At 40.9% G+C, this 21,695-nt stretch overlaps 2 protein-coding genes across 4 annotated transcripts; one reads left to right on the plus strand and one right to left on the minus strand.

Annotated features, from left to right (window-relative positions):
* Positions 1 to 5,233: 5,233 nt before the first annotated feature.
* eef1akmt2 (EEF1A lysine methyltransferase 2) lies at positions 5,234 to 10,356 on the minus strand. Its single transcript, XM_080781675.1, has 6 exons — positions 10,241 to 10,356; positions 9,868 to 9,933; positions 9,470 to 9,584; positions 9,232 to 9,339; positions 6,187 to 6,403; positions 5,234 to 5,486 (listed from the first exon to the last, which is right to left on the minus strand). The coding sequence occupies exons 1-6, from the start codon at positions 10,351 to 10,353 to the stop codon at positions 5,389 to 5,391; spliced, it is 717 nt and encodes a 238-aa protein (XP_080637801.1). The 5' UTR covers positions 10,354 to 10,356; the 3' UTR covers positions 5,234 to 5,388.
* An 885-nt stretch (positions 10,357 to 11,241) lies between these two features.
* Positions 11,242 to 20,819, plus strand: abraxas2 (abraxas 2, BRISC complex subunit). 3 transcript variants are annotated; one of them, XM_080782584.1, is made up of 9 exons: positions 11,242 to 11,364; positions 12,779 to 12,869; positions 13,378 to 13,414; positions 13,883 to 13,949; positions 14,446 to 14,636; positions 16,076 to 16,198; positions 16,849 to 16,933; positions 17,053 to 17,170; positions 17,642 to 20,819. In XM_080782584.1, exons 1-9 carry the CDS (start codon positions 11,293 to 11,295, stop codon positions 18,190 to 18,192), a joined length of 1,335 nt encoding a protein of 444 aa, XP_080638710.1. In that variant the 5' UTR covers positions 11,242 to 11,292; the 3' UTR covers positions 18,193 to 20,819. The 3 variants fall into 3 exon arrangements, with proteins under 3 accessions (XP_080638710.1, XP_080638711.1, XP_080638712.1); XM_080782585.1 differs by having other exon boundaries at positions 16,079 to 16,198; XM_080782586.1 differs by lacking the exon at positions 11,242 to 11,364 and adding an exon at positions 11,443 to 11,597.
* The last annotated feature ends 876 nt before the right edge of the window (positions 20,820 to 21,695 follow it).

The following is a 21,695-nucleotide window of genomic DNA, read 5'->3' on the forward strand; positions in this document are numbered from 1 at the left end:
CCCTTTCCCCCTAAAGGCTCATACATGGTCTGGATTTTCAGTGGTGAGGTGACCACCGAACTACAATTTCCTGTTTTTAATATAGAAGTGTATATTTGTACAAAGTGTAACACAAGTGTAACACTTTATCAGTGTGTCGTCCACAGTAACTGTCTTTGTATTGAGTTGTGCTTTTATGTGAAATGTACCCATTCTGCAAACTGTTAATAAATACTTCAATCAGCAACTTTACAGAAAACAAGGTCAAAGTCGCTTATAATAAGCGGACATGGCAACACTGTTAATTTAGGTACACACTACAACCCATAGTTCAGAGGTGTGGTAGCGCTGTAATTGGCTAGTTCGTTGTCAGAGAGACAACATTCTCCAAATCCCTCACTGGCCTGGACCATGTGGTTCTCTTCTTATAGACCTATGGTTCAGGTTCTCAACTTTTTCATGTCAATGACCCCCAAATTAATGTTTTGTGTCTAAAAAAAAATCCAATTTCTATTATTAAATATTGTATATTTTATTTTATTTTAAATAGCAGATCTACCAGCTCACAACACGGCAAGTTGTGAGCTTGTAGATTGTTTAAATGTGTTAACTGTTGATGCTATAATAACACCATTTTCTAGGGCTAAGCTCCGACTGGACCCCCACCTTGAGAACTATAGGCCTATACGGGCAGCTATAGGACAAACCACACCATTTACAACTTCTTGCAACTAGAACTCCAGTCAACTGCACCAATTATACTGCACACTTTTATAACGGTGGACGAGTTCTTAATTACAAGTTACATGGTATGGTCCAATAGTGGCCTTGCTTGAGCTGTTCATTATTTACTATTTAGTAAGCTATACCCTACTACAGATCTTTATCTGTGAATACATTTTATAGTACAGATTTACAAAATAAATCAAATTTTCCACTAGAGAAACAAAGACCTAATCTTACATATTCTTCAAAAGATAGCCACAAACATTGTGCAATCATTAAGTATGGCAACTCTTTACGATAGGAATTAATTGTTGCTGTCAAACCTAAAAACAACTGAACTCTGAACAAGAAAAGGGATGGAGTGCTTGCAGCTAGTTACCCCTCTCAGCCAACCATAATTTCCCCAAAAAGGTTCCCATGGCTCAGAGGCTCTGATGTCCCTGGCCTGGGGGAAGGGATGTCCGTTGTGAAGGGGCTCTCTGCCTCCATTGAGTCGTCTTCTGTGCTGGCGAGGGGCCAGTAAGGTGCCAGCCAGTACCTTATGACCCCTCAACAGCTCAGCTGTACCCTGTGTAGTAGTAGACTATACAACTCACACAGTACAGACACTGGTCTATTTAGTACGAACAATTCTTTCATGTGGCGTCAAACACCAACACAAGTTCTCTCCTGTGCAACATGAGTCAAGTGGTGGGTCAGGGTCGAGGTCAGGGTTGTGAGTTCAATTCAAAGGAGCTTTATTGGCATTAGAAAACATCACAAACTCTGGCTTAGCAGCCATTTTTCAGGGTTAGCTAGAAAATGTTTTGTGACGAATAGCAACAGGTTTTCAAAAGTATTTAACATAGTATAGAAAAATCTAATACAGGTAGTACAGTAGCTCTGTTCAACACAGTAACACAATGATTAGTAGTCAGCTCACAAATATTGGTCATGTTTTGAAACTATCTATGGGTGTGTGTATCTGTGGGTTTAGAATGTGTAGCTCTGTCCTCTGTTTCCACCACATTTTGTCTGTCTTCACCTGCGAGCCGCAGGTCTGCCTGTTGGATGCCTTTCTCTATTGGGAGGCTGTGTTCACTGAGTCTGTACCTATATTCAAGGCTTTCCTTAGTTTTGGGTCAGTGTCAGTCACAATGCTCAGGTATTCTGCCAGTGAAAATTCACTATTTAGGCAAAATAGAATTCCATTTTGGTTTTGGGTTGAGTGGTTGACTCTTTTCACGTTTCCAGTATGTCAGGTAGCTTTCTTGGTCGTTACCAACAACACAAACTGCTATAACGGTACCACTAAATAAAGAGCCCAGAATTTCAACCCCCACAAGTTCTATAGGAGCCGGGCCCCCACTTAAGTAAGTAGCCTTGCCGAGCCATGAGGCCCATAGGGCAGGAGCCTATCTCCTGTTTCTGTAGCGTGAGGCAGCTTGATGTACAAGTACACCCCCTGGACATGACGCTAGTATGTCGCAGGGCCCCCACTTAGTACACCTTAAAGGACAACTTTAGTTTTTTTCAACCACGGTTCATGTTTTAGGTTGTTATTAGAGAAAGTAAAAGATGAGTTTTCATTTTTTTCATTTGCTGCTTTCTTTCGTTTTAGGGATTTTTAGCTGTGTTTGACAGGGGGGTGGGGGCATTCGAGCATTTTTTACAAAATATTAGTTAGGTGCTGCACTCAGGGTGCTATCTGGCTTCCATCCAACTCTGGGTCCAGTTGAGAACCGCATCGTTTTTCTGCTCGCTGTGCAGGTTTTGTTGAGGGTTGAGGTTTTGGACTGGATCGCCAGGTCATGCCGATGCTGTATTTCATCTTGACATGGTTCAGGGTGATTTCTCACTTCTGATGTCAGTGTAATTAACTGAGGGGTCATTAAGCAGTGGCCACTCTTCACAACACAAGATATTATTTTAATTGTATAGCTGTCAAGTACAAAAACAACAAACTCAACTCTTTTTTTGTCAAATACCTTTAGATTATAAAATATTATACAATTTGTACAATGTACATTATTTTGTATTAAAAAAGGAGGAAAACAGAAAAGAAACCAGACTCAACTTTGAAGAACAAAAGGGAGGGTATGCTCCAAGCAGCCAGTTCTGCTCAACCACGGTTCTGCTCAACCACGGTGTCTAGGTTTTTAGACTTGGCAAAAAGTCTGAAATGCTGCAAAAGAGGAATTCCTTTCCCAGTCCCACTTCCACATTTGCACCCATGCCATGGAAAACTGCACTGCTACATGGTGGAGTAATTCAATCACTCAACTAAAATCCTATTAGAGACCTTCAAAGGGGTATCCAAGGAGATGTAGCGAAAAACATAAATATTTACCATCACACTTGAGAGGTTAAAGTGAAAGCATGGCATTCATACTGGTGGTGTCAAGGAGGCTAGCTGCAGCTGCTGCACCATCAGGTCCCAAACCTTTGATTAGCCTCACGTTATGAGCGGAATAAAGGTGCCAACTCAGAGGCTACAAAATGTGCTGATGCTGGCGTGTCTACAGTATGGTTCAGTAACAGTCCACAAGCTTAGGTTGTATTTTAGACATGGTTACCGTCATAACGATGGTTATGTGTGTATGTTTTTTAAAATGAATGAAAATGAATCTATTCTCTGTTGAACTTAGGTACCATTGTAACATTTTAAAGGCCCAGTTTTGTTCTTGAAAGTTTGCTCAGTGACACATGCCATGGACACAAATTCAACAATATGTCTATGTTGTTGTAGCGTAATAACGTGATGAATGACTGAGACTGTCAGTACAGTACACATGACATTGTCGGGATTATATTAGCAGAACAGGTTAGACACACAGGTTACGCAGGGTATTATTAACACCAGCCAGCCAATCATAAATAGTCATTAAGGAAGAGCTTCTTTCCTTTGATGCCACATAGTTATTAATTTTAATAGGGGCTTTCACTTCAGAATCTCCATGATCCACAAGAGCAATACAGGATGTTGTTGTATGTCAAACACTGGCAGAAAAGCTAATGACTAGGTCAATGGGAATTTTGGTGCCTCCCAAAAGCTTCTACTGTATATTTGTGGCTAGGTTTCTAAGCAACAGTACCTTTATAAGGGAAAGGAGTGTGCCTGCAACTGCAAGAAGGACCTTGAATCCGTAATGCAATCTAAGCCCCAGTGCAGAACAATGACATTGTTCCTGGGCAACAAAGAGGCGCTTGAAGCAGCCAAACAAGGTGTCTAGCCATTTAAACACAGTGAGAGCCAATGAACAGTGCAACAGTCTCTAGATCACAGCGAGGGATGAGCTGCAAAAATATCTAATTTCATGGGAAATTGGTGAGACTTTGTGAATGCGGGCATGACATGCACATCCACCAGGATATCCGCCATCTTGTAAATTTCCAGGCAGTAATTCTGGTAAAGCCGTGCCTGTTTACTCAACAGCATGCCTCAGTGTGGACTGCTCCCATTGGGCCACTGGCCCAGATTCCAATTAGGGACCCAGGGTTTGACAGTTATTAACGACAGAGTTTAGACAGGAAATGGCAAAACCTCAACCCTCCACAAAATCCACACCCACTGTGAATTCATTAGACTGCTGGTTGATTGAAGGAGATATGGACATTGGACAGTCATCACAAGCGCACGCACGCACGCGCGCACACACACACACACACACACACACACACCTTCTTTATGATCACAATTTGTCCGTTACAAAACCGGAATAGGACAAATAGGCTCATGAGTGAATGAGATTATCAATCAAGATCTGCTTTGACTGCTCTGACTGAAACATTTAAGTAGATGCACATGATGAGGAAGGATGTGTTCAAATAAGTTATCCACATATTGGCACCAAATAGCGCAGACGCCACAACCTACATCATCATAAAAGTCAATGTTAAGTATACTGTACAGTGTACTGTACATGAACAAGCTTCGAGTTGATTGATTGAATCTGATTTTGATATTTTAGAGTTCACACTGAAGCCATTTTAAAAGTTAGTCATAACATAGCTGCTGGAAACCTTTTCAGCTATTTCTTCATTCACCACCAGATGTTCAGATTTGGATTATTTTACATAACTACAGAGTACAGACAGGGCATTACCTCATTTGCTGACTGCTATATTTGGTTTTATGTTAACTTCATAGATGTTTGCACATATCCTGAAATATACTAACATACAAGTCAGGCTAAACATCTGTCCACTGGACATACAATATCAAGGTAAAGTAAATATGACACCAGTCCAGAAGATCATGGGTTTGTTCAAAGTCTGAGAAATGGCCCCCTCTACTGTAAAATGTATTTATCTTTACCTCATAGCTTTAAAAATGAACTCCACATGAATGGCCCTAAAGGGCCTGAGCACTATAGTTTTAAAAGTCAAGTGGATGGCAGAGTTCACACCAACTATTAAAAACATACAATGGTGAACGATCGTTATATAGTGCTCAGCCTCGGTGTAAACGCCCCTTAACAAATATACATAATAGATTCAAATTTAGTTTATAAATAAAGCGTTGAGTTGGAGAATAAAGTTGGGATACATAATTTATTACAAAACGGTTGAAATGTGTGCAAATAATATAATTATTAGCAATTTCTTCCCCACAGGACTGCAAAGTGAAAAGCCATAATTTAATTGAAGGAAAAGTCTATAAAATATACATATATATCACACATTTTCTGGCATTAGTGTTGTTCAATGAAGTCGCTTGAAGGTAAGAGCTGTTACACTGTTGCCTGTCTTCCCACCAAACTGGAAACGGGGTGTGGGCAATTCCTGTACAAACTCGAAACCTACAGAAAACAGGAGAAAACAGTAATTTTATTAATTTACTTTTCCAAAACACAAATTTACAAAGTGCAGACAAGGAAAATACGATATCATAAAATCCATACATACACAATGTATGCAGTCTGTTAAAGGTTTTTACATTGTACAGTGAAACTGGTTGAGCACCGACATAATGTCTCAGATGTCTGGGATATGACCCTGGTTAAACAATAGTTTAGAAAGGTTTGAGGCATTACCAAGCCACCCATTTGCCATCTGTGATGTATCCCCAAGGCTGTTAAAGTCAGACTGTCAGTGTGAAAGATGAGGTCTTAAGGCCTTGGCCCCCTGCAGCCTCTCCATAGTTCTGACTTCTATTAAATACAAGCTTCACGAGCTTGCTTTTGTTGCTTCTTGCACCTTGACAGCCATCCAGGCAACCGTCTCTGTCAGTGGCACAGTTTAACTGTTTGCACACTCAGACACCAATGTAAACCGGCACGCGCTTACATCTCGACGAGAGACAACTATAATTTTGTGGATGTGCATATACATACAGCTTCAAGCTTTGATTTCAACCGGCACGGCAACAGAGGTATCTCAGGGTAGGCTGGCTGCACAATTATGTTCTGCAACCACGGGCTGTGGGGTTGTTACAGTATACAACTTGCCATTTTAAAGAGCTTGTTTGCATTTTAATGACGGCTCCGCTTCTCCCCTCACCTTCACTGAACCTCTGTAGCAGCTGGTCTTTCGTCCAGTTACAGGAAGTGATGATGAAAAAGCCCCCCTCCTTCAGCGCATCTCTTAGCGCCTGGACATAGCGTCCTTTGCCCTCCTCCGTCTTGTCTGGGTTTAGGCTTATGGCGTCATATGTTCCTTTGTCGATGCAAACATCAAATCCCCTCAGTTCCTCAGAGCAGCTCAAAAAGTCCACTTCCTGAGAAGACAAAAAAGTGACAGCCGGTAAACATTAAGTTATAGTCACTCCTTTGATCGACCACATTGTTTGTCTGACTCATCATAAAATATACATCCATTGACACCGTTACAATGCTACCCTACGTTCAATGGCATTCTACAAATGTAACTGCCGTACACCTCACTGGTTCACTTTGAACCTGCAATACACTTTAGCTGGCCACATAGGAGAGGCCAATTTCAACACTGTGGAGATCGGGCCCAGCACCAATGAAAGGGCTCCTTCATCCAGACAGTGCACAGAACACCAGAGCATTGTGGTGGTTTGCCAAAGAGCCACAAATCCACCACCCACGGGTCACATCATTTTAGTTTTATTGGAGGTTTAAGTAGAGTGACTATATAGTGAAATATGTACTGTATACTGTACAGTATGTGGCTGTGCTGGGAGTATTGCTTGGATTTGTGCACAGGCCAGTAAAATGAAAGCTGGATGTGGGAAAGTGCCAAAACAGCCTGGGAGATGGATGAAGATGTGACACTGAAGATGGCCTTTTTTTTTGGAGGGGGACACATCCTAGCTCTCTTACCCTGTGACATTGAAGCTCTTTGGCTCACACTCAAATTCCAGTTAAGGCTGCATATGTGCACAAAAAACACAGATCCATACAATGTGTTGTAGTGTTCTACTGCACATGAGATACAGACTGAGATGCATGCAGGCACGCACGCATGCACAAGCACACACACACACACACACACACACACACACACACACACACACACACACACACACACACACACACACACACACACACACACACACACACACACACACACACACACACACACACACACACACACACACACACACACACACACACACACACACACACACACACACACACACGTCAATATTGACTTCAGCAGCAGGGCTCTCAGCCCAAGCAAAATACACCTACATAGCATAGGTATGTGTTGTATATAGTCCATATGTAACCCTTATGTACATGTGGGAGGGAGGAAAACTCACTCGTCACCATGGTCCTTATCGCATGCATGAATGGTATTTGAAACTTGTTATTCTTGCACATATATTTCAGCAGATGTATTAAATCCTGTCCATTCATTTGGGGCTGGAGGTGGTCAAATGTAAACGCTAGGCCAGACTTCCACCACTTTTAAAGCCTTCCTTCTGTCCCACCACCCCGCAGGGTAAACACGGCACAGTTTCCTCTCATTGCTCTCACAGTCCTGGGCCTGAGTGCAAGTCCACCGTGTTGCAGAAAGCTAAAGAGCATCACAGGCATTTGGGGTGGAAGGATTTAATACAGCTCTAATTATCAATGGGGGATTTGGCCATGTCCTGGGGTCCATCAGACCCTAAGCAGTAAAGCACACTATACGTTAATATTAGTGCTGTGTGGGTAAAGTGTTGATTTGTGTTGTGTGTACATTGTACATGGCTCAGTAAGGCAGTTAATGAGGAATCCAAATAATATAAGGCTATTGATGACATCCTCCTAACTATACAGTATATATTAGTAGCCTATAAGTGCCGTGTGGGTATAATGTTGATTTGGGTTGTGTGTGTATATGGCTCAGTAAGTCAAAGTCGTACGGTTAGTCACATACGTTACCGCAGTGAAATTTGTTCTCAGCATGACAGCCCATTTAGGAAAATTCGGCTATTATAACCCCATTCATCGTCTTCATTTTGCTGCTGTTTCGACCGCGGCCAAAAGAACAGATCTACAAGCCATGGCGCAGACACACAGCGTATTAATGGAGTAGGCTAATTATTTTTTTGGAAAGGCTCGCCACCAAGCATGAACCAAAATGTGTTTAATTTCAAAATCCATCATCCTCACTGTCCCTCTCCCCTCTCTCTCTCTCTCGGAGTCGGCTTAGCTAATTTAATATGGAGAGAGGGAGCGATGTGCACCACCACACGTTATAGTTTCTGCCACTCCCCAATCCAACCCATCATGATGATTTATCATGTCATGATTATGAATTGAAATATTGAATACCCAGGCCTCACCACCTCACAACAGCACCAACACCAAAGGACTCCACTGTCTCCACATCCCAAAAATAAATCTAGGCTATTCGTGCCATATACTCAGCCTATGCACAACCAATTGTTTTAATTCAAACTGGTATATATTCTGTGAAATGTTTATTGTCATCCCGTGTATAAGTCATGTTTTTTATATGCCTTGATATGGAGAGAAGCCCTGTTAGCAATAGCCATGCAGCCTATATTTCATGCACTGAGCGGTGGTGCGGTCCCATTTAGGGATTTTCCCAGCGGTTAATTTCACTGATGTGTACAACCTTTATTCAATTAGTTGAAAATGAATTCATTACAAAACTGAGCATATGTATTTTTGATCTACTGCAACTAAGGCCTGGTTCCTTATAAACGCCCGGGGTCCAAATCGAGTGGTGTCGAGTTGATGAGGAACCAAATTGATATATTGCTATTGATAACACCCTCCTAACTATAGATATATTATGTATGTATAAAGAACTGTCTGTCAGTTATTTCTTCGTAACCTGTTCACACCTACAGTTCGAACAGCTCTACAGCACCACCACCTGTTGACTGGAGTGTCCTAAGTGTCCTTATCAATTATAATTGTCCATGTTGTCCTTATCCATTCATTTAAAGAGTTAGTGATGCCACATTGCAGTTCAGTATAAATGTATGCAGTGTATATCATCAGTATACGTGTAGTATTACTATTAAATCACTGCCTCGCTTGACAAGCAATATGACTTTATTATTCATACCGACTAATAATTACACAGTGATATAGCAATTTATCAAAGTCAACTCACCTTTACAGTAACACCAGTAATGTCCTCAGTCTTGAGAACACTTCTGGACAGCTCAACAGACGCTGCAGAGTAATCTACACCCAGAATATTTGTGTAACCTTGTTTAGCCTTTACGCACAAAAACAACACAACGATGAAAAGAATAACAGTGGTCAGAGAAATGAACGTTCTTACATTACTGTGGTAATGAAGACATACAAAATAAACTCCATATGGATTTGTATTGCTTTCATCATACCAGTTCAACTAATAAGGCTCCATTTCCAGTGCCTATGTCAAGGATGGCAGCATTTTCTGGAATTTGAGCTTTGTCCATCCATCGAAGTACACGGCTCATACTTTCCTCACCGAACCTTAAAGGAGAAAACAGACATTAGTGACATATTGCTATGAATATTACTGTACAGTATCTCACTTTGAATGATTTTGCTTCACTTTTATTAAACTATAATTAATACCATCCGGTATATATATATATATATATATATATATATATATATATATATATATATATATATATATATATATATAGTGGACTAACTGGACTTGGTTTGCTTTCACAAAAAGCATGGCTAAATGGCTATAGCCTACTTCTAGATTTAGAGAGCTGCTGTGTAAATCAGGGCCCACATCTACCATATTTCACCAACATCTCCAATGTCTCTGAAAGTCTCCAATTCTCTTTGGTATGCCTCATCCCAGCTGGAAAAGAAGGCAGGAAATAATCATAAATAGTCATAATGTTGTGGAGTGGACAATCCGCTGAAGTACACAATTTACAGGACAGCGCACTGAGCGCAGCTAAGACATTATAGCACAGGTCACAGACGCTCCTCTGATAACCAGCCAAAAGGTAAAGGTTTGTATGGATTATTATTGTTTGACACTTTGCAGAAGTGCTCGCTACACAATGGTGCTGTGTGTATGTGTCTGATTTAGAAAGCCCATAGTAAAAGCTAACAAACTTTGATGATCTTTGTTCTTTGGAGCAAGTTGCTGCAACACTTACTATTCTTTCGTTCCGAGCTCTGAAGGACCGAAATCATCTTCCGAGCCTCTGTCTTCAGCTGGTTCTGAAGTAGTATCAGGACAGCCATGAGTGGAATCCATGCTAGCTGCCATGCCGACGACGTTGCATTGAAATGGGTAAGCAATGGAATACTGTGACACCAGGGGTCGCTGTATCCAATTCAATTCAATTCAAAGAGCTTTATTGGCATGAAAAAACAATACAATGTCAATTGCCCACAGAAGTATAAACATGAAGTATAAACCTTACCAAATATTCTACATAACAATACAGCAATTACAATCAAAACGAAAATGATGTACATTTGAAGGTCAGAATCTTCAATAGATCCACAGTGCGTGGTTCCACTCCACTTGCTGTGGCAAGATGTGGTTATGTCAACGTGGGGTCCCCCCCCCCAATCTGAGAAGTTGAAAACTCAACCCATCGTCAAAAAATAAAATAAAACATTGTCTGTCTGTAATGCTTTTAGACAAAGTGTTTGACTACTTGTACGGTTTTGCATTTTTGTCTAATAAAGTAATCAATCAATCAATCAATCAATCAATCAATCAATCAATCAATCATGTCTGTCTGTCTGTCTGTCTATGTGTTTTTCTGTTTATTATAAGAAAGACAGTATAATATTGAAAAATGTATGATGATATCATTGATATGTATGAAAGACAACATGATATTGAGCTAGGAATGGAAGTTCATGGCATTCGAATCAAGTGTATTGTGAATCAATGGATTGAGTGCTATCCTTACTTTCATGCAAAGCACCAACTTCAGTGTTTACGGACTGACCTATAACAATAATAGGCCTATAGGCTACAATAGCACAGTGAGTCACAGACTGGGGGGTCCGGGAGGGGAACCCCAAGATTCGATAGGTTACACATGTAGGTGTAACACTGATGGTCGCCGCCTACTACAGTACCCACAACAAGTTGCGCTGAGGAGGAGGAGGTACCACGCCACGCCGTGCGTGTAGCAGCAGTCAACAACTCAGTCACAGGGGGTGGTGGGATAGATGGGATGTTTCCATCATGGCGGCATCCATTTCGGGTTATACGTTTACTTCTGTGTGTTATCACAGTGCCAACAGCAACTGCGATCATGTAAGTGTCGAACATGTCGTCAGTGACATTAAGAGGTAGACCTGTGCTTGTGTGCGTGAGTCGCCCAGGCGAGCTGAGATCGCTGCGACAGTGTATGTGTTTTCCACTGTCATCATCATCCTGTTGCCTGCTAGCCGCTAGCTAGCCTAGCTGCCCCTGTGGGTCTCGTCTATTCACTGGCACCAACTTGTGATCTGCAGATGTTGGACCCTTTTTTGTTTCTGGTTGTCCAGGTCTTGTGGATCAGGCGACGGCCACTGTTCTGGTTTTATACTCGTGCTGTTGATACAAAGCAGCACACAGAAACAGGGAAGGTTGTTAAGAAAAGTTTTGGTCGCAGGAAATAGTCAGCTCAGCAAGCTAACATATATGCTAAGTCCAATTACTTCCGACTCCGTGTGTCTGTGGTTGTAATAATGATACCGGTTAGATTCAAAACAATTATTTGATGGCTTGTCTGAATTATAATAGCTGAGCTGAATTCGTCGGATGTATGTCGTTTTCGCATAGCATAGGGGCAAGGCACTAGCTAACGTTAGCTGCTAATGTTAGCGCAGTGAGCTGTGAGCTCTATCAAACACAGTGACAGCCAGGGTTTAAAAACACATTAACTAGTCACAGAGATGACTGGTTTGAGGATGGCCTTGTGGTTAGTGTAAGTGAAATGGGCAATGAAATAACGTGACAGATATTCCGAGCTTTGTTGATTAAGCTAACTTTACACAGTTGTTGAGTGGTCCAGGCCCTCCAGGGTGTTGCTAGGCAGGTGTAAATCCTGCCTGCATTCTTTGCATAGTTCCAGAGAGCAAATCAGCCGCAATTGTTTACCTGAAGATTTGCCTTGACAGCAAACTGCTGTCACTTCCCTGTAGAAAGAAGTGGCTCCTTGCTGACTTATAAAACGCAAGTTCATGTTGCTTGATATTGTCATTTGCAACGTGGTTCATTTATGATGTACACATAGTTGTTGGAGCTGCACAGATTTACATTTGAGGAAATGTCATTTAAAATCATGGCCAAAGGTCATATAATTACTAAGTATTGATGTCATTGCTTAAATGTCTGAAAATACACTATCATTCATGAATATGTGTAAACTAACAAAGAAAACACATTAATTTACACAACAACTCTGATTATAGTGCTGTCAAACAACTATGCAATGAAACAACTATGAACCTATCTAAATGTATGTTAAAGTTATTTATATATATACACACATACTAGGGGTCGCTGCAAAAACATCATCGCTCTCTGCAAAGGGGTTCTTGGCCTGATAAAAGTTGAATACCCCCGCTCTACACCAAATCTTGAGTTTGTAGAATAATCTGTTTTTGCTGAACGTTTTCTCCAGAATAGGGATGCCTTGGTTCCTTTTGGATTTATTAATGTCTATAATTTTTCATTTATACAGGAGGGCTTCCTGTTAGGAGAAGTGAGGCAAGAAGAGACTGTCAGCATAAATGACGCACAGATCAGCAATGCTGAATTGCTTCATGTAGTGGGTAAGTAGTGCTCACACAAGAAGCACTCAATTCTATGACCCTTCCTTTTTTTAAAGTGAACATAAACTTTCAAAACTAAGGGGGCAAAATGCATGAAACGGCTGATTTCATGTGAAATTTACAAATGTACCAGTAACAGATATAGATAGTACCAGATAGATAGATGTCCACAGACTCCACAGACAACAGTCTTACTTCATTAGAAAATATGTAGTTTTGTGTGACACTGTCTGGTATAATGAAGTAGGGCATTAATTAACGAAAATTAAAAAAAATGAGTTTTCTACCCGATAGCAACAATATATTAATAGGACTGACTTTAAGAAACAATCAGCTTCGATGAGCACCTCTGCATTTAAATATAACTATTAAATTGACCTAATTGTCCTAGATCATTTTAATATTCTACACTGCTGCCTCATCATGTTTGTTCTTCACATAAGCAGTCCTGTTGCACTGTCTACATTGTGATGTTAATTTCAGACATTTTCATTGTCCCCCCTGACAGAAATCCATAACCATGAACCGTGTTCACAATTATTTAGGTAAGATATGATTATTTACTCTTCAGATTTTTAGATATTGAGTTGAATTTACTTATTTTCTATTGAATTGCCTAACAAAGTTTAAGAAACGACATGTACTACAATGCTTTGCGTCTAAATAAAGTAAGGAAATCCTGGGATTCTATTGTTGTTCAGTGTAATGTTGAGCTTGCCAGAGGGCAGATGTGAATTTCAAGTGATACTACACTCCCATTTAGATTGCAGTCAAATCCAGTCTTTTGGTCCAACCATTCACTGCATTTGCAAGTTACCAGATCAGATCTGTGTGTGTTCAGACTGGCAGCCAAATCCAGACGGAATCAACCATCTAGCGTAAACACTGAAAACACCAGCATATGTCGAAATATGTCCATGGTGGTGGGGCTTTGGATTGACATGCATCAAAATATGTCCTTGAAATCAATGTGTTAAGTCGATAACTTGTCTTTACCCCTTCTCAATCTCCAGCTTTTATGACTACGCAGGCAAAGTCAACGAAGAAAGTCTTAACAGAATTCTTAAAGATAGGCGGAAAGTGAGTGTGTTTTTTTTACCTAAAGGCCTGGGTGTGTGCACTAAAATTGCTGATTGATCATATAGCATATGATTGATGATGATTACGACAGAAAAATACTTAGGTACTGAATTAGGTTCAGTCATCCAACCTTACTAATTTTGTGCCAACAAACAAGCCTGTGCAAACAAAATATGCAGTGATGCAAATATAATTTGTTAATCATGCTCAGTAGTTGGTACTTGAGAAACTGGAAATCAACTGTATGCATATTGTTACTGCTTGGTTATATGCAGAACATTATTTGGAAGTGGCACCTGCACACTAATTATAAATTAGTGTTATAGCCTAATTTAAACTTTATTGATCAGGTAGGATAACGAGCTCATGAAACATCGTCTTATCCAATCAATAAGAAGTCTAAATTAGGCTGTATGTCAGTAGGAATCTTGGGTTCTGCTTCCAAATCAAAACTATGGCTGAATCACTTTCCTCTGCATGTCCTCGGCTCATGTAGAACATCATCGGCTGGTACCGGTTCCGAAGGAACACGCAGCAGCAGATGTCGTTCAGGGAACAGATCATCCACAAGCAGCTGACTCAACTGCTGGGTTTGCCCGACCTAGTCTTCCTCCTTTTCAGCTTCTGTTCCACGGCCAACAGCTCCACGCACGCCATGGAATATGTGCTCTTTAGACCCAATAGCAGGTATAAAGATCTCATGTTTTTTTCTTTATTAGTGCAAAGGTATGAAGGACATACAGTGCAAGTCTCCAAGCCAAACCACAGATGTTACATTGATGTGGTTACCATGAGGAGAGAAGCACACTTTTATGTAAGCCTTAGGAGACATGCACATGGCTCACAGATCAAGGATGAATTTAATTGAAAATCACGTTCAGTTACACATATCTTGTTCTACATGCCAGGTAGTGGTATTGAGAAAGGATGAACAAGATTAGCTCTTGAACCTCTGACCGCTTTTTACATTCCTGCACAAACATTCCTTAAATATCTGGATTAAGAGCATCTGCTAAATGCCTAAATTGTATTGAGATGATGGAATGCATATTGAAGTACTTGTTGCCACCGCAAGTCGCATTTACTATGAAATTGTGCATTTCCAGTCAGTCGGTTTTTGGTTAGTCACCCCACGCATGCCTTATATGGTGAGTGGTGACATCACATGACATCATCAGGGATGGAGATCAATATCAGAGTAATCTAGTAAGAGTTGCGACACGCTTTGATCTCTCTGCAAAGTGGGTGATTATGGGCTATAGTTCCAAACATTGCTCCTATGGCTGGAACTATCCCATTGAGATAGAATGAGCACTTCCGCATTCCATTGTTACAATGCAAGTCAATGGGAGTGTCATTACTCTCTTACTAGATTACTCTGATCAATATTAAGCCCATATATGGGAATTCCCATTTATGGAGATCCCTGATGTCATCAATATTGTCCAGCAACTCTACATCTGACCTCAAACCCTTAAATCTCCATAGAGCTGACTTGTTCTGACATTCCATATGTTGATGATTCCCGATCCATCTTTCCTCTTCGATATCTCCCTTTTGACTGATACCTGTCCATTCAAACTCTAGAAGGGCCTGCCCCAAAGTTATTATACAAAGGTATTATAAATGACATAAAATACCCATAAAATACCTACCCTTTCCCATAAGGAGACAACTACCGGTAATCTGTTTTTTGTTGCCACTTTTAAGTATCAATATATTTACTGTCAGAATGTATTTTAGGGGTGTACAATATATCAGTCAGCTTATTGGTATTTAACAATAATTGTTGTTGAAAATAGAAATCAGGTCCAATATCAAACTTATCCCGTTTATATTTATTGCACTGATATGACGATGTATTGCCAATGACAGGTGTTAATGAAAAGACAACATGCTTGCCAAAATAAATGTTGCGTGTTTTTGACAATTAAGCTGAAACAACTTTAGTGACTGCAGACACTTTAAAACAGTGTAGTGTTTAGTAATATAAAGGTTAACTGCCCCATTGGGAAGACACATTTTATTGTTATGAAAGGTAAGAATACCGTTATTGGCCAGAATAACCGATTTCAATATGTGTCTAATGTGTGATCAGCATCAGCTAACTGTCCATCTCCATCTAGCAGGTACAACCAGAGGATCACTCTAACAATCCCCAACCTGGGCAACACCAGCCAGCAGGAATACAAAGTCTCTTCAGTACCCAACACCTCACTCAACTACGCTAAGGTTATCAAAGAGCATGGGTACGTTTGGAACACAAGTGCTTCTGTATGCGAATATGTGTGCAAGCTTGCTCTGTGTGTGTTTTTGAGGGGCGCTCCTATACATAGGTTTAATGTTTGTCTTTAGTTCAAAGTTTGTATTGTAAACGCATTGACAATGAAGGGAAAATATATTATGTTATGTGTCGTTTACGTCATATTGTCTCTTTATTGTTAATGGCGTTTAATGTTTGTGTTGGCACCTTTTGTTTTATATCACCATTACATCACCTAATCAACATGAGATAGACTTTAATATATTAGCGCCCCTCACTTCAAGTTCACACAGGTGTGATTTTATTACTGTGCATTTGAGGGTAAACATTCATGCATGTGGTGAGCAAGAAGGACATGATTGTCTGCATGTGCATATATGCATATACACTTTGGTGTGTTTATGGCTACGCCTAGTCCCACTATGTGACCAGTGATATTGGTCGCTTGGTATAGTCAGTCACATCTTCATGAGATCTTGTCGTGTAGTGTCCATTGAACATTGAATTATCCAACATGTAAATCTGTCTCATTACCTTTTAATGTAAGCTTTTTTTGTGAACTTCCCTTGAATACCATATATGAGATGCTATGATACGTTTTATTGGAAATATTGACCGGTGTGAATTACTGCACAGGGCTGAGTTCTTCGATAAAGATGGTGTGATGAAGGATATCCGAACAATATACCTAGTCTACAGCGCACTGCAAGATAAAGTGCAGGTGAGCCCTGTAGAGTACAATCCTTAACATTCTTGCATGGGGGGATATATTGCAAAATAAGCTAAATAACTACTCCCAAATGTTGAAACATTTTGTGTTTTACCATTTTCTTGTTTTAGGCTGTATGTGGAGAGGTTGAACAAAGTGAACGTGTGAAGGAGGACATTCAAGAAGAAGTGAACAAACTCAAACTACAAATTGCTCTTAGGAAACGAAAAACCGCTGAAGAGGAGAGAAGTACGTAATTGTTTGGGAATGAATTATTAAATGGCATGTCTACACTAAAAGTAGTATGGTGGTTCATTTTCATGTCAAGTAGACCAAATGTATTGGTCGTGGACCCCTATCTGAAAATATTTTGTGCCAGGGACTCCCATACAAGATTTGTATTTTCAAAAATGTTCTGAATTTTCTTTAAATGGCAGATCTACAAGCCCACAACATGTTAAATTGCAACCTGTGAGCTTGCAGGTCTTTCAAAATAGGATTAAAAATGTATAGGATTAAAGTGGTTAAACTGATTTTGACACTATATTAACTAATTAATTATGCTAGGGACCCCCTGGAGCCACCTCAAGGACCACTTGAACCACATTAGTATGGGATGAATTTAATTTACCAAAGGTTTTTCAGTGTGATTAAACAAAATCAATGGTTAATTAAAATTGTCATGTCATCATTTATATTGTTTTTCCCTCACTTACACAGGGCTGAGGGAGGCTCAGAATGTTGCAGAGTCACAGACCGCCCCAGAGGAGAACACTGAATCCCTGGAAACCTCGCTACTGTCAAGGGTAGCCTTCCACTCTCTTTCTGCTCCAGAGCGGCCCGGTACTTCCCATAATCCCCCTTCCTACGCTGACGTCTCATCCCACGACGACGCTCTACTCTCCTCCGCCTCCTGCCCCACCAGTGCTGCTCTGCTGCCCCGGCCCCAGGCTGTGGGTTCCCCAGGCCACCCCACCCCTGGTCCCCTGGGTATGGGGTTGGGGCTGGGCCTTGGAGCTACCTCCAATCTTGGTCCCACTCCCAGCAACCCATACCTTGGCAACGGCGATGGATCCAGCTCCGACTCCCTAGACAGGCAAGCGGCAGGACAGGAGGATGATGAAGAGGATGACGAAGACGAGGACAGTAGCGAGTATGAGAACCTAGTCAGTGAAGCCACTCATTTGTCAGCGGTCCCTGCCAGCATTTTAGCCCAAGGTCGCCCTGCTGCTCTCAGTCCTGACGGAGACGCGCGTGGCTCACAAACTTAATAGATGAAAGCCATGTAGGTCGAATTGGACACAAATGTGTTGCACCTGGAGAGGTGGGCATCTCAACCAATCAAGGATAAGACATCTCTTATATGACAGAGGAAGTGCCAGCCCTGGAAATGAAAGGCATGCGCAGGTGGTGTTCCGCTGTGTCTATTTCGTTTCATCCTAGTTTGATCTCCATTTTAAGGGGAAATTTGTCTGGGGACAATTTTTTTTTTTTTTTTTTTTTATCTGGCTTGCTCCATTGTGTCTGTCTGGTTTCAGTGTCGGAGGCTCGGAGGTGGATATTACAACACAATAAGTGCCAACTGGTTGGCCAGTCCTCTCCGTACAAGACCGACTGCACAACACTCTCTGGATCATGCTATGTCACCTCTACAGCACCCATCTCTGAGCACCCAACTTTACCATTACCTCTTGCACTACTTTTTGCCTTCTTTTAAACAATTTATTTAAGAAAAGCAAAGGGAAAATATTCTGCTGCCTTCAAACTTCTTGTTTTTGTGAGGTAGGTGACTGGTTATCATTATTTTATTTTCAAATTTGAAGAAAGATATATATGTAAACTATAATTTTACCTGCACAGTTATGACATTTGTCCATTTATTACATTTATTTCCATGTAAGTAATCCACGGTATGTTTTTAATAACTCTGTTACAACCTAGAATAGATTTCAATCCTGATGTACTCTGCCACTACTAAAATGGGTGCTTAATGCTTATATAATTTTAACTAGTCCCACTCGATTGACAAGGATGTCAACAACTTCTTCTTTGGTAACACTGAAATTGTATGCGCTTTGCTGCACTTAAACAAAATGTTAGCCGATTTCTTTATTGTGCTTTTACCAATGCTGTCATGTTGTGCCACTTGAGTAATAACTCTTTGACCAAGCCGTACCCGTCTCGGCTTTTGTGCTTTGTTTGGGGTTCACAGGGCAAAACACAATGTACTGTAGCTTTACTGACCAGACGCTTAAAGTCCCCTTCCGCGGCTGCAACAGAGCTAAACCAAGGCAGTGTGGATTTGTCTGTTCTAGAAACCGTGTGACTACTTCACTGACTCGATATGCATTAAATTCACAACATGAGGCTAATGTGCCCCCCTGCAGTGTGTGTATTGTAACCCTGGTAACTGAGGCAAAGAGGCGGATCACCTTCCTGCCTTGGCAAAGTTGACAGTAGACCTCACCTGTTCAGACCTGATTGGGCTTACACTATTTGTATGGACCTCAATAATGTGACAAAGACGGCATGACCTCGATTCAGTATAACAGTGCCTTCCACTCAGTACAGTACCGCAGGCTCCTAACTGCACACAGACAGCGTATTTCAACATCTCTCTTGAGGGGGGTAAGATGATCCAAAATGGTGTTGTCTTTACAGGAATCGACTGCCGTCATTCTTAGGGTTAGTCCTGCATTTGCTACGTCCTTGTATGTGATGTGTTCTGCCTGCCTGAACCACTCTACTGCTTTCCCATACTATCTTCTTTTTTTACACTACAGAACCTTCTAGTGAATGCTTACACATGGACCTATATGTCATACTCGCTCCTGTGACTTAAAACGTTCCTGCTTGCTTCATTATTTGAAACTGGAATTGTATGCTTATACATACTGTATATTTAGAGGGAATGTGACAGACGCTGTGAGGCAAACAGTCAGTATGTGACCTTTTCCTCTTTTTTTCTTTTTTTTTTTCTCCTAAAGGAGCAAGACCAGCCAAGTATCTTTCTTAGTTTCAGATCTCGGCCAGCAATTTTTAATGACAGAACTTAGAGATGTGGACTGCTTTGGGTGCAGAATGTAGCCAGTCGATGTTCTTTACACAGATAGACTTTTGCACTGCAACTGGAAGGCATTTTAACAGCGATAAGCAGGTAGCTAAAATTGGAATATTTTGTGGAGAAACAAATTGTAGGCAGAAGCTTTTTCCTTGTGAACTAGTCCTGTGTTCCTGTCACAATCTAGTTAAATGTCAAGCTTTTCGCCTTAGGGTCACTCGGCACTCAATGTTTGCTCTGTTATTAATGTCAATGTATTGCTGATTGGGGACTGGCACTCAAAATGTTACTTGACTTAAATCACCTAGAAAGTAACACAATCACAAAATGTTTATGTGGCAAAATTCAACAAGTTACTTGAGGACCTTTCCCTATGTGCACTGGAATATAAATATTTGAATAATAAATGAGGAAGATAATGAATGTACAGTAGACGGGTGTGTTTGTGGGGGGTGTTGGTGTTGGCATTTAAACAGCACTTAATAAGCCTGTCTCAGTAAGAGGCTGTGTAGAACACAAGCATAGCTAGGTTGTGCCGTTGTTTGTTATCCATTTAACTTCAAGTTCAAAGATGACACAGATGTGTACTACACTCGCCACCCTTTTCGGAACAGCCACTTCTTCCCAAAGAAGCCCTAAGGACAGCAAGTTATCCCTGAAGCACAAAGTCCCTTTGCACAGCCTTTATCTTTTGGGCTGTTATCTGGCTATGTCTGTATTGGACAAGAGTTGTTTGATCACACAACTACTAAGACCATGGTGGTGTGTTTGGTCAGGAGAGTTCTCCCCACATTGAAAATACTGTCTGGGAGATAATAAAAGAGACATGCTATGTGATCTGTTGTCTTTCTTATTATTGTTTGAGGTCTGAAAAGTGGTTCCCGCTGCTTAACAATTGCCATTGTATTGGTAAGAAAAATATATCATATTCAGATTATGCACACAACATAATTCTAGAATTTAAAAAAGCGTGCAGTGATTTGCTGTTTTCTGATGACTTCACGAGAAGTGCTACGTAAACAAACTACATGTGTATAGCAAATCATAAATTCTATGAATAATTCCGAATTTATCAGCAGACTTCGGAATGCAGTCACTTAAGACTATAGTCACTTTTGTAACAACATCCGGCGTGTGGTTATTATGTGTGTATCGAATATCGTATCCAGCATCACGAACTGCTTCCCCCCCAAGCTGTCATGTATTACTGCAGACCGCTGCTGCTGCAGTAGATGACATCATCCTTCTGTCTGTGTTGATCAGCAGTGTGAGGTTGCATGCCGGGAATAATATGCAACATACTACGATGCTCTGGAATAAAATGTACGCGTACATCGGAAATTGTCGTTGCTTCATAGTTTGGAGGGGGTAATAATCGAGGTTGAATGGCATTTATTATATTTGACATTTGAGACCCGCTTTGATCAGAGTGCTTTGATGAAGCCCTTTAACGCCTTGGAATGGGAGAACGTAAACTCCGATTGGTCGACGTGAAGGGATACGGAGAAAGTAACCAATGGGGCTGCGGGCAGATTCAGGTGTAGAGTTTAGATCCCATCCTCCGGAGGACAGTGTTGTCGTGTTGTGATTGGCTTGGTGGTTGTCAGGCAACTGAGAATAAATTCATACGCTTCTTTGGTTGTCTACTACAACTACATTGTCAATAATCAGGAGTTAATTTGGCCTTTAATAGCGTCGTCGTCAGACAATTCT

The sequence above is a fragment of the Protomyctophum bolini genome, assembly GCF_963924005.1.
Source record: "Protomyctophum bolini genome assembly, chromosome: 14".
Taxonomy (NCBI): domain Eukaryota; kingdom Metazoa; phylum Chordata; class Actinopteri; order Myctophiformes; family Myctophidae; genus Protomyctophum; species Protomyctophum bolini.

What these genes read in the sequence shown, in the direction of transcription:
- eef1akmt2 (XM_080781675.1), bottom strand. Translation starts at nt 10,353, where the DNA reads ATGGCAGCTAGCATGGATTCCACTCATGGCTGTCCTGATACTACTTCA. An exon ending in GGAGATGTTGGTGAAATATG is followed by an intron (nt 9,585 to 9,867) that starts GTAGATGTGGGC and finishes TTCTCCTTTAAG; the next exon opens with GTTCGGTGAGGAAAGTATGA. An exon ending in GAGCCTTATTAGTTGAACTG is followed by an intron (nt 9,340 to 9,469) that starts GTATGATGAAAG and finishes TTGTGCGTAAAG; the next exon opens with GCTAAACAAGGTTACACAAA.
- abraxas2 (XM_080782584.1), top strand. Translation starts at nt 11,293, where the DNA reads ATGGCGGCATCCATTTCGGGTTATACGTTTACTTCTGTGTGTTATCAC. An exon ending in CCAACAGCAACTGCGATCAT is followed by an intron (nt 11,365 to 12,778) that starts GTAAGTGTCGAA and finishes TCATTTATACAG; the next exon opens with GAGGGCTTCCTGTTAGGAGA. An exon ending in TGAATTGCTTCATGTAGTGG is followed by an intron (nt 12,870 to 13,377) that starts GTAAGTAGTGCT and finishes CCCCCCTGACAG; the next exon opens with AAATCCATAACCATGAACCG.